The 16,759-nt window shown below is 33.6% G+C and overlaps 1 protein-coding gene across 2 annotated transcripts; it reads left to right on the top strand.

Moving 5' to 3' along the window:
- Positions 1 to 267: 267 nt before the first annotated feature.
- LOC144964356 (uncharacterized) lies at positions 268 to 15,334 on the top strand. 2 transcript variants are annotated; one of them, XM_078898471.1, is made up of 3 exons: positions 268 to 391; positions 9,499 to 10,117; positions 11,859 to 15,334. In XM_078898471.1, the coding sequence occupies exons 2-3, from the start codon at positions 9,791 to 9,793 to the stop codon at positions 12,318 to 12,320; spliced, it is 789 nt and encodes a 262-aa protein (XP_078754597.1). In that variant the 5' UTR covers positions 268 to 391; positions 9,499 to 9,790; the 3' UTR covers positions 12,321 to 15,334. The 2 variants fall into 2 exon arrangements, with proteins under 2 accessions (XP_078754597.1, XP_078754598.1); XM_078898472.1 differs by lacking the exon at positions 268 to 391 and adding an exon at positions 408 to 516.
- Positions 15,335 to 16,759: the final 1,425 nt, after the last annotated feature.

The following is a 16,759-nucleotide window of genomic DNA, read 5'->3' as shown; positions in this document are numbered from 1 at the left end:
CGGAGGGTCACAAATTTTATGTATTAGTGATTTTTTTAAACCTGGGACATGAAAAAAAATTATGAGATCGGCCTTTCGAATTTTTTGTTTAACAAACCTGATGAGTTTTCAAAGAAGGTACTATAAATAGTATGTTTTGGCAGATTTTTGTGGTATTTGGCAGATTTTTTTATTCCAGTTGGCAGAATGCCTGAAAATAATCTGGCAACCCTGCTTGGGCTCTCCAAAATTAAACCGCTGAAGGCGATGATTAAATAGAACTGATTCTGATATATTATTATAACCCCAGGCCCTCAACCGATGAGTCGAATCGAGATTTTTGAAATAACAGGATCTTTCCAGGACAACGGTTTTGGTTGTTTAGATCTGAAAGTAGATAATGCCCGTTCAAGTAAGTCAAAATATTCAATTGGTGGCAGCGTTATAAGGGAATTGTGTATAACGTTGTTTTTGTTACACTATAAGACCGATTGATTTTAAAAATATGTTATAAGAGAAGACCCGAAGTTTTTCTGTGTGAGTTCTGCTATAAGGAGATAAAGATTGATATTTGATGTGTTTGATAGTAGAAATAATCATCATCATCATCATCATCATCATCATCATCATCATCATCATCATCATCATCATCATCACCATCATCATCATCGTCATTATTATTATTATTATTATTATTATTATTATTATTATTATTATTATTATTATTATATTATTATTATTATTTATTTATTATTATTATTATTATTATTATTATTATTATTATTATTATTATTATTTATTTATTTATTATTATTATTATTATTGTTATTATTATTATTATAAATATTATTATTATTATTTTTATTATTATTATTATTATTATTATTATTATTATTATTATTATTATTATTATTATTATTATTATTATTATTTATTATTATTATTATTATTATTATTATTATTATTATTATTATTATTATTATTATTATTATCAAAGCGCTTTACTAGGGGTCCCTAGTCAACAACAACATTTAACATGTAGAACGGGACATGACGCCTGTTAAGCGACATTACATGTTTTCGGACAAAGACAACGCTGTTAATGACCAGGTACTCATTTTACACCTGAGTACGGTGAGAGAATGTGAGTAAAGAGTCTTTTCCAAGGACTCAACTATGCGCCGAGAGAGGCTCGAACACAGGACCTTCCGATCCGAAAGCGAGTGGCATACCACTAGACCACATAGCCGCACTTTATCATCATTATTATTATTAATATTATTATTATTATTATTATTATTATTATTATTATTATTATTATTATTATTATTATTATTATTGTTATTATTATTATTATTATTATTATTATTATTATTATTATTATTATTATTATTATTATTATTATTGTTATTATTATTATTATAAATATTATTATTATCATTATTATTATTATATTATTATTATTATTATTATTATTATTATTATTATTACTATTATTATTATTATTATTATTATTATTATTATTATTATTATTATTACTATTATTATTATTATTATTATTATTATTATTATTATTATTATTATTATTATTATTATTATTATATTATTGTCACAGTAAAGGTTGTTCACAATTATCTTATTAAATTTTATTTTATTAAGAACTGAATTCATCTCACTCCAGTTATATTTCGGTAGGCTTAGATAAACTTTACCTTCTAATATTAGATCGTCTTTCCTTTTATAGCCTTCCCTCGAATTAATTTCTAATTAGTGAATACTTTTCGTTCTACATTCTGTCACGTAGCCACTTATTATAAAAGCTGATAGGTCTAACATTTAACACTCACTTTCTCTCCACAATCTATGCCGGACGGCCAGTCGCTCTATTCCTATATATATACTGGAAGATTTTTATCTTTTGGGACTTTGTAGATATTATATCTACACCATTAAGACGCCGGAGCTTTTAACTTTGATTGTATAATCTTCAAGGATCAAACCCGAGCCGCTGTCAAAGGACTACATATTAACCCATTACCAATTGCCTGGAAGTGGAATTTTACGAGTCCGATCCTGTTATCAGAGGAGTAGATCATCCAAGCCCATCAACTGCCTGGAAACGTAAACTTACGAACCTGACATATTATCATAAGTTACGTAAAATATTCATATCTCTATTTGTAACTGCCACGATCACTGTTTATCTCTTTTAATTAAATTTCATCATTATTTTTATTTCATTGTAAACAAATCGTTATTTGTTTTTCATTTATAGTAACTAGTAAATTCTGGGGCCTCATTCTACATATATCTTTATGCATAGTCGAGTAGCTCTTTACTCACTTGAGACCATGACATTTTGGAGGGGACACATATAAAGAATTGAATTTATTTAGTTACTTATATCTATTTCATCTAACCTTAAAGTTTAAATTGTAAAACTCTTAATTGCCCCACTTGATCATATTTTAATTGAACTCCCTATTTACAGGATTAATTTTTTTTTTCTTTTTCATTTCTTCATTTAAATAGAATAGCAATTTATCCATTCATTCTTTCATTCAAATTGAATAGCATTTTATTGATTCATTCCTTCATTCATTTATTCATTTATAAATTATTCATTCATTCATTGTTCTTTCATTTATTTATTCATTCATTCATTCATCCATTCATTCGTTTATTCACTCATTTATCCAATCATTCATACATTTATTCCTCCCTTCATTCTTTCATTCATACATTATCCATTCATTCATTCATCTATTCACTCAGTTTTTCATTCATTCATTCATTCCTTGTCCACTTTATTATTATATCACTCATTTCATTTTGTTGTTTGCCTCATTCATGAATTGTTTTCAATATGTTTACATTCCATAACGATTCATTCACCTATCATCCAATCACTCAGTGTTGTGAACACATTTTGTAACTATTGTAAATCTTACGATATTTTATTGTTTTGTATTTCAGACATCACTGTTAAACACTCTTCAATGCCTAATTACAATTGTTGAACAACCATTGAACAAGAGAGAGGTCCCAGCCACGAACTGAGTTGGTAAATATATCCTTCATTATTCTCTTTACATGAGTTGGGCATCACATAGTAACTATAGACATCGTGATTTGTTTTGCATAGTGATTTGTTTTAAATGCATTTTTGGCATATTACTGTTACCGAAAACCACTTATATATTATGTTCTGAAAAGTGAGTCTTTAAAAACTAAATAATAATAAAAGGAGTCTACTAGCCGTCGTGTTATATTTAGTGATAGATAACTTGGGATTATTTGGCATCCTATTATTGTTATCACACTCTAGTATATTAGCGTCATTGCGAATAATTGTACACAAACTAGCGACGAGTCACTAACATTGGTGATAAATTTTTCGTAGTAACATAGTTTAGAGTACACGCGATTGACACATTGTTATTGACACAAGTCATAATAACTCCGCATTGTATTGACACATTGCTTTATAAGATATAACGATAAAAGGCATCAAATTCAACATACATAATAAGTTGAAATAAGAGAGAGAGATTTCTAAAAATAGAACAGTTCATTCCAGTAAGTGTAAATAAATAAAACAGTCAGTAACAGTATCCTGTCAATATAATATATATAAAATATCGTAACTAATTTATTGCAAACATGGAAGCATATAAAAGATACTTAAGTCTCGCAAAGGACTTAGAAATACCCAGGAAAGGATATTTTCATGGTGCGAAGAGAAAATAAAAGAAGAAAAAGAAGAAAGAATTCGTAGAGAAGAAAATGAAGAAAGAATACGTAGAGAAGAACGAGAAGAAAGAGTCCAAGAAAGGGAACTAAAAAGACAAATAGCTTTAGCAGAAGAAGAAACCAAAAGGACCCAAATGATGTAAGAAATTGAAAAAACAAAAACCGGTCATGAAAGAAAACATAATAATAGTGATGAATTTTTCGTGAAACTTCCACGCATGCCAACATACGATGAACGCTCAGACTGTCTAGAATCCTTCTTACACCGATTCGAAGTTCAGGCTAAAGGTTATCGTTGGCCAGAAAGCAAATGGGCCACAGCCTTGATTAACTGCTTATCTGGAGAACCGCTAAAAGTTTTCTATACCTTAACAACTGAAGATGCAGATGACTATGGAAAAATTAAAGACGCTCTACTAAAAAGATTTAGATTAACGGAAGATGGTTACCAGGAAAGGTTTCACACTGCAAAACCGGAAAGTGGAGAAGACTTTAATACATTCGTGAACCGAATTACTCAATTTCTAAATCGGTGGCTTGAGTTGGCAAACGTAAAACAAGACGACTTTGCAGGCCTTTACTATCTCACGCTGAAGAATCGAATCTATCAAGCTTGCAACCCAGATTTAGTCGCATTCTTTAAAGAGAGAAAGCCAGAAAACTTGGACAAATTAAAAATCTACGCAGAAAACTTTAACAGCGCACATCCATTGACACCCCTTAGCAGAACATTGAAGGAACCATACTACGCTGCCGCTGCTCAGAGTCCATGTACACCTAAAGTTCAGTACTCAAATAGAACGAGCCGATCAATCACTCGGAACACGCAAGTGAAACAGGATGACCATAGTAACAAACCATGGAACAAACAGTTCAATAGAGACCATAGCCGACCCTATCAAAACAAAACAAGAAATAGCACTGACAATAATACTGAGTATAAGAAAACCAACAAACCTATAATTAAATGTCAATATTGTGGAATGAAAGGCCACACAGCAGACAGATGTTACAAAATCGTGGGATATCCAAAAGAAACTGCAAATGCATCACTCCAAACAAGTGTAAATAATCAGACACGAGTAATGTCAGGAGAAAATATAAATGTGTATTGCGTGAAAGGTATGTCACTTTTAACACAAACTCACAAGTCAGGATCGCTCTTTTTTTGTGAAGGCAAAGCTAATGGAACTGATTGCAAAATATTGAGAGACACAGGATGCAGTACAGTAGGAATAAAAGCATCTTTGATCAATGACGAAGACAAAACTGGAAAAACGGTACAATGCATCACATTCAGTGGCACAGTCGAAACCTTTGAAACAGCTAATGTGTACATAGAAACCCCATACTATACAGGAATAGTGGAATGCTGTATACTTCCCAACCCCGTCGCTGATGTTATTGTTGGCAATATAAAAGGTCTTAAAGACAACCCAACAGATGTAAAAGAATGGTCATTAACCCAAGAAACAGCTTGTCTAGCAGAAACAAGAAAGATGACTAAGACAACAGAGAAGCCAATGACTATTTCTCTAGAACCACAACAATTTGACAGGAACAGGTTCATTGAAGAACAGAAAAAGGACCCGACTTTAACTTCATATTTCAATATCGCAAACAAAGGGACGAAATCAAAAGTTGAATACATCATTGAAAAAGATATTCTGTTCAGGTTACATAGGAAAAGAAACAAAATAGCTAAACAACTGGTCACGCCGAGTATTTACAGAAACAAAATCCTTGGAATAGCGCACGATTCAATAACTTCTGGACATCTTGGGAGCTCTTCCACATTGAAGAGAATATCAGAGAATTTCACATGGCCTGGAATTACTAAAGACGTCCGAGAATATGTGAAATCGTGTGACACATGCCAAAGAAGAGTCGCAAAAGGCAGAATACCGAGATTGCCATTAGAGACAACCCCAGTTATTGAAAAAGTTTTTCAAAAAGTTGCAATTGACATTATAGGCCCTTTAACAAAATCAGATAGAAACCATACACACATACTAACACTAGTCGATTACGCAACCAGGTGGCCAGAAGCGATAGCATTGAAATCAACTACATCGGATCACATAGCTGAAGCATTGATGACAATTTTTACTAGAATAGGCATACCAAATGAGATACTGTCGGACAATGGACCCCAATTTACATCACATATGATGCATGAAACCATGAAACTCATGGGAATCCAACACTCATTCACAACTCCCTACCACCCCCAAGCAAATGGTCTTTGTGAAAGATTTAATGGCACTCTAAAGAATATGTTAAGAAAAGTGTCAGCAGAAAAACCAGATGATTGGGACAGATACTTACCAGCAATCCTATTTGCATATAGAGAAATACCCCAAGAATCTACAGGCTACTCCCCATTTGAGTTGATGTATGGACGATCACCTCGCGGCCCGATCAATATAGTAGCCGACATTTGTAAAGGGAATGAGGAGGACAATAACGAAATTATGTTTGCTTACGAATATGTAAGAAACCTGAAAGACAGAATAGAGGACACGTGTAAGCTAGCACAGGAATCCGTCACTAAAAAAAGCAGAGAAATACAAGGAATACTCTGATCGCAAAAGCAAATCAAGAAAATTTGAGATTGGTGACAAAGTACTAATACTCTTACCCGATGACTCGAGTAAACTTTTAGCTACATGGAAAGGACCATTCAAAATAACAGCAGTAAAATCTAATGTTAATTACGAGATTAAAATTAACAACACAACAAAGACATTCCATGCAAATATGCTAAAAAAATATTTTGATAGAGACACAGTGTCGCAACCTATGTTTACTAATATCGAAGCTTCAAAGGCAGGATCAATCATACCGTTGGTCATGGGACGCAGACACCCGAGACAGAAAAACAAACAAAAATCGCACAATTGCAACCACCTAAGACAAAAAAAGAAGTACGCAAAGTACTTGGGCTCCTAAATTTTTACAGGAAATACATTTACAACTTCGCGCACATCGCGACACCGCTAACAAATCTGACAAAGAATGGGTCACCGAACAAAATTGTTTGGACAGAAGCGTGTCAGAATAGCTTTAAACAATTAAAGGCATTACTCTGTTCAGAACCAATTCTTAAATTACCCGACATATCAAAAGAATTTGTTGTAAGAACTGACGCGTCTGATAAGGGCATCGCAGGTGTACTATTACAGGAGCATGAGGGAACTCTAATGCCTTGCTTATATGCAAGCAGAAAATTATTGGACAGAGAATCACGATACTCTGTAATAGAGCGTGAAGGACTGGCCATCGTCTTTGCTTTAAAGACATTCAGCAGATATCTACTGCTAAAAGAGTTTGTGGTCGAAACGGACCATAAACCACTCACGTACATAAGAAATAACAAAATGAATAATAGTAGAGTACTAAGGTGGAGTCTATTTTTGCAAAATTACACTTTCAGTATCTCTCGCATACCAGGCTGTGAAAATATTCACGCCGACCTACTTTCTCGATTAGTGTAATGACGTGAGAAGGGTATAACTTAACCTCTCATGCATACTGTTAGTTACCTCGCAAATTATGCCAAATCAGAACGCACAATTTCGATAATTTTATTTGTAAACATGATGACCCAACTTAATGTAACATTGAGTATTGTTTGGATATATATACCATACCCATTCATGATTTGGGAAATCTTCTCTTTACTATTATTGTTATGACTTTTCACTCATTTATGATTAATAATTGAAATGTCAATATTTCATTTACATTTTCATTCATTTCATTTAGTAAATTACCTTCATATCATCGACTTAAATCATGCTTCATTGCCATCACTATTGTTTATCACAATGATTTGTAATCACATTGCCATCATGTTGTTCATCACAATGATTTGTAATCACAATCTTTCATTGTTATTGTCACCCATTCATATACCTACGTTAATATAAACATTTCCATGTCTAGTTAATAAATAATTTAATTGTAGCACAAATCATAACAATGGATTAATGCTAGAGTATCATGATAGTAAATTTACTTCCGTTTGTAAAATCTATCTTTCCCATAATGGTTAAAGAGTATATTTTAAACGTGGGTGGGGGGTGTCACAGTAAAGGTTGTTCACAATTATCTTATTAAATTTTATTTTATTAAGAACTGAATTCATCTCACTCCAGTTATATTTCGGTAGGCTTAGATAAACTTTACCTTCTAATATTAGATCGTCTTTCCTTTTATAGCCTTCCCTCGAATTAATTTCTAATTAGTGAATACTTTTCGTTCTACATTCTGTCACGTAGCCACTTATCATAAAAGCTGATAGGTCTAACATTTGACACTCACTTTCTCTCCACAATCTATGCCGGACGGCCAGTCGCTCTATTCCAATATATATACTGGAAGATTTTTATCTTTTGGGACTTTGTAGATATTATATCTACACCATTAAGACGCCGGAGCTTTTAACTTTGATTGTATAATCTTCAAGGATCAAACCCGAGCCCGCTGTCAAAGGACTACATATTAACCCATTACCAATTGCCTGGAAGTGGAATTTTACGAGTCCGATCCTGTTATCAGAGGAATAGATCATCCAAGCCCATCAACTGCCTGGAAACGTAAACTTACGAACCTGACATATTATCATAAGTTACGTAAAATATTCATATCTCTATTTGTAACTGCCACGATCACTGTTTATCTCTTTTAATTAAATTTCATCATTATTTTTATTTCATTGTAAACAAATCGTTAATTGTTTTTCATTTATAGTAACTAGTAAATTCTGGGGCCTCATTCTACATATATCTTTATGCATAGTCGAGTAGCTCTTTACTCACTTGAGACCATGACAATTATTATTATTATTATTATTATTATTACTATTATTATTATTATTATTATTTAAAAAACACCCAATAAAGGAATTGATCTGGGGGTTTTTAGAAAAGACCCAAACCAGCCCTTAAAAAGTTGGCCAAGAAAACTCGCCCTGCGAATGGCAATCGATTAAATTGGCCAACTTGACAATAGCTCCATACCCAGGCAAAAATTTCAAGTTACATGTTATTTGTGTGTGTGGGGGGGGGGGGGGGTTTGCTTAATTTATTTGTTCGTTTTTGTCTTTAGTTTTTTAGCTTTGTTTTGTTTGTTTGATTGTTTGTTTGTTTTTGTTGTTTTTTTATGTTTTTGTTTTTGTCTTTGTTTATTTTGTGTGTGTTTTTTGTTGTTTTTTTTTTAATTAACAGATCGCTGGCTTTTAAAAAGGACGGGTATCGGACCAGAGTGCAGTCGTTTTTGTTTTGCTCAGTTTTTGTGGGGATTTTTTTGTTTTGGTTTTGTTTTTTTCGGGGTTCTTTGTTTTTTTTGTTTTGTTTTGTTTTGTTTTGTTTTTTTTGTATTTTTTTTTGTTGGTTTTTTTTTTTTTTTTTTTCGTTTTCGTTTTTGTTTTGATTAAGTCTTTGTTGTTTGTTTTTGTTTTTTTACTGTGGTTGGGTTTGGGGGGTTTTTTGGTTTGGTTTTTGTTGTGTTTGTTTCGTTTGATTTTGTTGGGTTTTTTGTTTTGTTTTTTTGGGTGGGGTTGTTTGTTTTGTTTTTTATCTTCTGTCCACCTAACTGTGATTGGACAGAGGGTTCGTTAGTTAGGTTGGAAAGACTAGATTCTATCCACGAGTAACAAGCTTATTCAATTCATGTTTCATAAACCGGGATACACTCCAGCTCTGAGGATTATTTTATTAGCAATTCATAATTCTTTTTTTTTTAAATACATTTTTCTTTCAGATCCGGATTGCCTCCGTCAAGATCTATCAAGCAAATAATTTGTCACTTGACACAAACTGAATAAATTCTCCCATAGTTTTCCTAACGATGACATATAACTAGAAGTTTTAAAATATTCACCACGGGAAATCATTGAAACTTTGAAAGTGAATCTTTAAAAAATAAATAGATTCATAAATAAATAAATAAATAAATAAATAAATAAATAAATAAATAAATAAATAAATAAATAAATAAATAAATAAGTAAGTAAATAAATAAATAAATAAATAAATAAAACACTGTTCCGTCAATGTCAAAGATTACCGGCTATCGAGTCCCGGTCGCCACCCATACAGACAAAATGTTCCAGAAGATTAACTCGACGAACAACAGAAATGACTCTTCCTTGCCCACCATCGCCCCCAGCGGCAAGCAAAGACCACAAAACAGGCTGACAAGACTTTCGAGCAGCAGCAGCTTTCTGCTGAGGCTGATGTCAATTGAGGAACACCAGGACAGGGACAAGAGCGACAGGAAGAACGGACCAGCAGCTGGGCAGACGAGGAAGAACCACGTGGGTATCGCAAGGCAGTTATCACAAGACTTCATCAAAGGCACGTCCTTTGGTCAAGGTCACGTACGTAAACTTTCACCTTTTGATTTTTTTTTAAAAAGAGTAAATTAATGAATTTTTTTTTTAACTGTCTATTTATCCCATGGAAAAAAATGCGGGCTTTCGGATCTCTTTCGCCAAAATACTAAAATATTCCAGGAGTGGCCTGTATGCATTAGTGATGATAGTTATAATTTAGATAGTGATGATGATGATGATGATGATGATGATGATGATGATGATAGTAATAGCAATGATAATTATAATGGTGATAATAATAGTAAAAGATAATAATGATAATAATGATAATGATAATAATAATAAAATAATAATAATAATAATAATAATAATAATGATAAAAATAATAATAATAATAATAATAATAATAACAATAATAATAATAATAATAATAATAATAATAATAATAATAATAATAATAATAATAATAATATAAAAATAATAATAATAATAATAATAATAAAATAATAATAACAATAATAATAATAATAATAATAATAATAATAATAATAATACTAATAATAATACTAATAATAATACTAATAATAATACTAATAATAATACTAATAATAATAATAATAATAATGATAATAATAATAATAATAATAATAATAATTAATAAATCAAAGATCCTGAGTTCATGGGATTTGTGTACTTAAATCTGAACCAAAGACAACCTATATTGGCAAACAACCTGACTCATGTGTAACGGCAGCACGTCTGACCGATAATCAGAAAGTCTGAGGTTCGATCCCCAGTCGAGTTAGACTGATTTTTTGAGGATGGTTTTTTTTTCTTGTATTTTTCTTTCTTGCTTTGTCTGGCACCTGTCATACACACTTGTTCAGATCTTTAACCTGACTACTATCCAGACAAATAGTATATAAATTTGTCCTTATAAAATTCCCCTTATTCAGGAGAAATTTTTCTCTAGGATCTATTCCAAGAGAAGACTGGAATAACCAAGGCGCCAGCCTCAGTGCAGCGCCGCAAATTGAGCTCGGGCGAGGTTACTTGCTCAAGGCCATACAGCTGTTGTATCCTCATAGACAAAGATGTATGCTCTATAGATTAGTATGCGCTTGGCTAAGAAGCATGAAAGTTTATAGTCGGATTAATACAGTTCAGTGAGCATTACTCATAAACTCGGATGGCAAAAAACAATAACAAAGACCTGAGTGACGTCATCTTCGAACTATCTATAAGGGAGCAACGTGGCTTAGGGGTACGGTCATTGCTTCGTACCCAGAAGGTGATCGAACTCAGTACCTTCTGGGTACGAAGCAATGACCGTACCGCTGAGCCACGCTTCCCCCTTATAGGTCAAACATCTTTGTCTATGAGGATACAACAAAGTATTGTGAAAGACTGATATCAGTTTTCTCTTTCTCAAAACTTATTAATAGGATTAGATTCTGGTCCTTGTTGAATGTTGCTCTAAATTCTGTGCATCTGACCTGACTATGACAGCCTATTGTGCTCCACCTCTTTTTTACTTGGATGAAAACAGTAGCAGCGCAATGTTAGAATCGCATCGCTTTTACTATGTACTCTCTTGGTTATGTTTGCTGTTCACGCTGATGATGATGATGATGATGATGATGATGATGATGATGATGATGATGATGATGATGATGATGATGATGATGATGATGATGCATTTTAAATTATTTTTTATCATTTAGAAGTCCAGCTTAAGCATTCGCTTCACTCTTTAAAATCATGAGTCATTCTCTTTTTTTTTCAGATTACCGGAAACACTCACGAGGCTAACTCGGATTCTTCACAAGAGGATATATCAAGATTACTGCCACTCTCAAACGATGAGAAAAATCCGAACAACTTGATCTCTCCAGATGAATCATCACCTATTCGATCATACCTTTATGACAACAACAACACCAACACCAACACAAATCTCTTTCCGTCAAATGAAAATGCGGGTAACATGGGCACAGATTTCAGTTTCATGGACCATCCCAGTGTCAACGAGAAACCGCTAAAACTGCCACCACTCTTGCTTCCTCCAATTCACAGCGTACGACCTCGACCTTTAAAAGAGCGGGATTTCCTAAGGCCCACTCGTATTCGAGGACCAATCAACGACAGGGAATGGGAGGAGTTATTACAGTGTCGCTACATTCGCCACGCAACACCAAGGTACGCTCTGAAGTGGACGCCATCAAAATCATACATCCATCATCAATAGCGGAATTTTTGTTGCAGAAGTGACATTTAATTTTGAGATACTAACAACCTGGTGGTGATTTCAAATCCTGATCTCCAAACGCCGACCCGAACATCCAGGACTTCCCACATGAACAGTTTCATCCCTCTGACATCCACCAAAGAGCTCCGAAAATTCTCATTTTACTCCAGAACCATCACAGATTGGAACAATTTACCGCGGGAAGTTACATCTGCACCCACTTTAGATTTATTTTCAGAGCTTCTAGATCACTGTTGAGTGAAGATGGGCATTAAAGGAAGATTCAGATTCAGACTAAATTGCAAGATAAACAATGTGCATTGTGAAATATGGCAACATGAATCTCCTCTCATGAACAATGACTGGAGCCAAAATTTACTAACTTCAGAGCCAGATGACCCAAGTGGCTATGGAAGCATTTATGTTTGGATTCAAAAACGTTCCAATTCCAAATGCCCTCCATTGCAACAATGATAAGAAGCCCAAAACTTTGCAAATGTCAAAGTGACAAAATAGAAAAGAGGCACTGGTGTAAGATAAAGATGTAAAAAAAAGTGTATATGAAACATTGCGAAAGCAAGAAAGAAAGATACAAGAAAAAAGCATCACAAAAAAATCTGTGTTCATCTACTATGAAGTTGATGAAGACTGTTTCATATACACTTTATTCAGATCTTTATCATAACTTTGCGTTCGGTCGGCACGACAACAACAATCTAACAAACATCTTAAAGAATGACGAAGTGAATTCTACCAAACATCCCATCATGTATTAATAAAGGCAATCTTAGCATACTCCAATCAATTTAACAACCTAAAACAAATATCAGAAATAATCCCACTCGATTAAAATCATTTTTCTGATTTCATCACAGAATTCAAAGTCCAGTTCAAATGCTTCTTGTCGTGACCTTGAACTTCGTTTTATGGTAGAAATCAAGAGCTAGGGGTCAAAGACGAGAGACACAGAGTCAGACTTCAGTCAAGCAGACCTGCCTACCTGAAAATTTAGAAATTCATAATTTTCAAGAGATAAAAACTGTAGTTGTTATAGTCAACTTTAACAGTGAACAATGTACTTTCCAGGGAATGAATAAAACTTCAAAATCCTTAAGATTATGTAGCTTGGCATCGACTTTCAATAAGCTTTAATAAGCTCATGAAGCTCTGAAATCAGAGTCAAAGTTTCGCAATTTTTTGAATTTTTCGTAATGGTAGGCATGTCTCGTCAATTGAATAGTCTTAAAACTTTTATGTGCACGGACAATGTGACTCAAAACTAAAATCAAACATGTCTTCCTTAGCAACAGGATTATACAAGTTACAAACCTAATGTCGAGTTAGTTCTGAGGATAACAACATAATACTATGTTAATTAAATGTCACAAAAGCGTCTATAGATTTTTGGCACATCTTGACTTTAAGATACTAACCTATCCGAAACAGTGACAAGCTGAATTATAGCTCTCTTTCTTGGCTTTCAGATTTTTAAAAAGTTAACCTTCACTCTGTTAACCCTCTCCTTACCAGCCATTTTCAGAATTTTTCCCAAAACTTCACACCCACCCAACACAAAAACAGACATTTCTTACTCAAACAGAAAAGCAACAAGCACATTCTATATATAATATTGTTTGGCAATAATATGAGCTCTATTACAGAATGTCACGTTTGTATAGCTATAGCAAAATGAAATGAAATCTGGATGAGAAAAGTGACGGCTGTATCGTAAATTATGTGACGATTTTCTAATAGGTGGGAAGGAGAGAGTTAATATTAAATGTTCTAGTGGATCAAAGAAAATCTCAAATTATCCTACGGGCTAACATTTCTCGGCTTCTCGTGGGCTGGCACTGCTAAGTGTACCTTAGGGAATCGAGTTGAAATATCATGTATTGTGTATTACGTGCTATAATGAAAAGCTGCGTACTCAAGATACTCATCGACTTAACCATTTCCTTACCACCTACAGCAAAATCGTCACAGTTGTTTCGACACAATATAGGTACACTTTTCTATTCCGATTTATATTGTACATCACAAACTTTGAAGAATGATCTTTGTTAAATTGAAGAACATAATGTTTTTTTTTGTAGAGAGCTTGTTTGTGTGTAAATCATAAATTTTTCTGCTTGTTACGCCTGCTATTTTGGGAAAATACTGAAAAGGATCGGTAAGGAGAGAGTTAAGGAGAGCTGGTCGACCAAAGCAAACATGGCGACGAGGCATTGAGACTGAGTTGAAGGCAGCCGGACAAACCTGGACCCGGATAAGGAAGACCTCCAAAAACCGAGTAAGATGGAAGAGTACTGGTGCGGTCCCTGATGTGTTCCACAAGGAATCAAGAGGCTTATGGCAAGTTAAGTCAAGTTATTCACTTTAATCGTACTCGAGAAAGACAGGTATTTATAAAGTTGGACAGAAAACTCGTCCTTCAAATTAAATATCGATCGATTTAAATTACCTTCGTCTTGGCAAAAACACTCAAACATTTGCGAGTTTTTGCCAAGAAGAGGGCCATTTAAATCGATCGATATTTGAAGGACGCGTTTTCTGGCCAAAATTTTAAATACGTGTCTTTCCAGAGGACGGCAGTTGACTGATTAAGGAACACATCAATAACTTCCTCTTCGATAAATACGTATTGTGAATAATCAACACCTAATATTAATATTATTCTGGTTATTTCTTGTTCATCTTAAACTGTCATTTTTGTGTGGCTGTGTGTGCGCGCGTGTGTGTGTATGTTTGTGTATGTATGTGTGTGTGTGTGTGTGTGTTAGTGTGTATGCATTGAAAATATAAATATGCGTGAGCATTATATGTTTATGAGTAAGAGCGCGTTTAGTGAAATTTTGGAATTTTATCTCCACCATATAAGCTATTATGATATTGATCTATGTGTAAAGCGCTTTGAAGCCCAGGCAAAAAGTGCTGTAGAACTGATCTTGTTGTTGTCCATAATACCAATTTATGATTGTATTTTTAAACAATAAATATGATTTTATTTTTAATATTGTGTTATCTCTTTGATGTTGAGACATGTCCAAATCTCTTTTAGATTTCCATCGCACTTACATACCGTCAGATTATGAAGGTGGTTTGGGTTTGTTTTGTTTGTTGTAATTTTTTTCTTTTTTAATTTTTTTGTGTTTGGTTGTTTTTTGTTTTGTTTTTTTGTTGTTTTTTTTTGTTTTTTGTTGGTTTTTTTTAATGTTTGTTTGTTTGGTTGTATCTTTTTTTTTTTTGTGCATGTGCTTGAGGCTGTATTTTTTAAAACTTGAGTACTTATATTGCGCAATATTCAATAAACGTGCTCAAAACGTTTTACAAGATATCCCTAGCCAACAGCAACGTTATTTCTTGCTTTGTTTGAATGGAATGTGGTCGTGTTTTTTTTCTCACTATTTCATGATACAAAACAGCAAAGCAACTATAATTTTCACAAAGTTCGAAATCATGTCAACACATAAGAGCATAGGCTTTCATCGACGTGCACTTATTTGCAGGTCTGATAACCCAATTCCTTATGGGCTCATTGTTGTAATGGAAATCTAAAAAATGATACAAAATATTATTGTCCATTACAACAATGTTAAACCAGGCCTTTAAGTGGGTTCGGATGTCAGATCTATTTCCCCCTCTCTCTCTCTCTCTCTCTCTCTCTCTCTCTCTCTCTCTCTCTCTCTCTCTCTCTCTCGCTCTCTCTCTCTCTCTCTCTCTCTCTCTCTCTCTCTCTCTCTCTCTCTGTATGTATATGCACGTCGGCATTCATCCAACCATGTTTTTTGTTTTGTTTTGTTTTGTTTTGTTTTTTTTGTTTGTTTTGTTTTCATTTTGAATTCTGGATCTTAGTCAAAGCTACCTTACGATTATGATCTGAAAAAAAGAGTGTATGAAACAGTACCAGACAAAGCAAGAAAGAAATTTCCAAGGAAAAACATCCCTAAAAATCAGTTTTCTTCGACTGGGGATTGAACTCCTGAGCTTTTAAAATTGAACTTGTATATAGCGCAATATCCACTAGACGTGCTCGAAGCGCTATACAATGGATCCCTGGCCAACAGCAACACTTAAAATTTAGGACGGGATATCACGCCTGTTAGGCAAAATTACAATTTTTTGGGACAGAGACAACGCTGTTAACGGCCATGTATTCATTTTACATCTTATTACCGTGAGATAATGAGAATAAGAAAAATTTTCCAATGATTCCACTATGCGGCGAGCGAGGCTCAAACTCAGGTCCTTCCGATCCGAAACCCCTGACTTCATGATTAGCACAGTTTCATACACACTGTTTTAGGTCTAACTTACAACAAATTTCTCAATGCCTTATGATTGCTAAATATTACTTACAGTTCTGTGGAACTAGAACTCTTACAAGTAAATCAGCAAACAAACGCACACACCCATACACTCACACAAACACACACACA

This window comes from Berghia stephanieae, chromosome 2, assembly GCF_034508935.2.
Source record: "Berghia stephanieae isolate SIO BIC M18660-M18661 chromosome 2, UCSD_Bste_1.3, whole genome shotgun sequence".
NCBI lineage: Eukaryota > Metazoa > Mollusca > Gastropoda > Nudibranchia > Aeolidiidae > Berghia > Berghia stephanieae.
The sequence above is the reverse complement of the archived record's forward strand: the minus strand, read 5'-3'. Positions and strand labels throughout refer to the sequence as shown.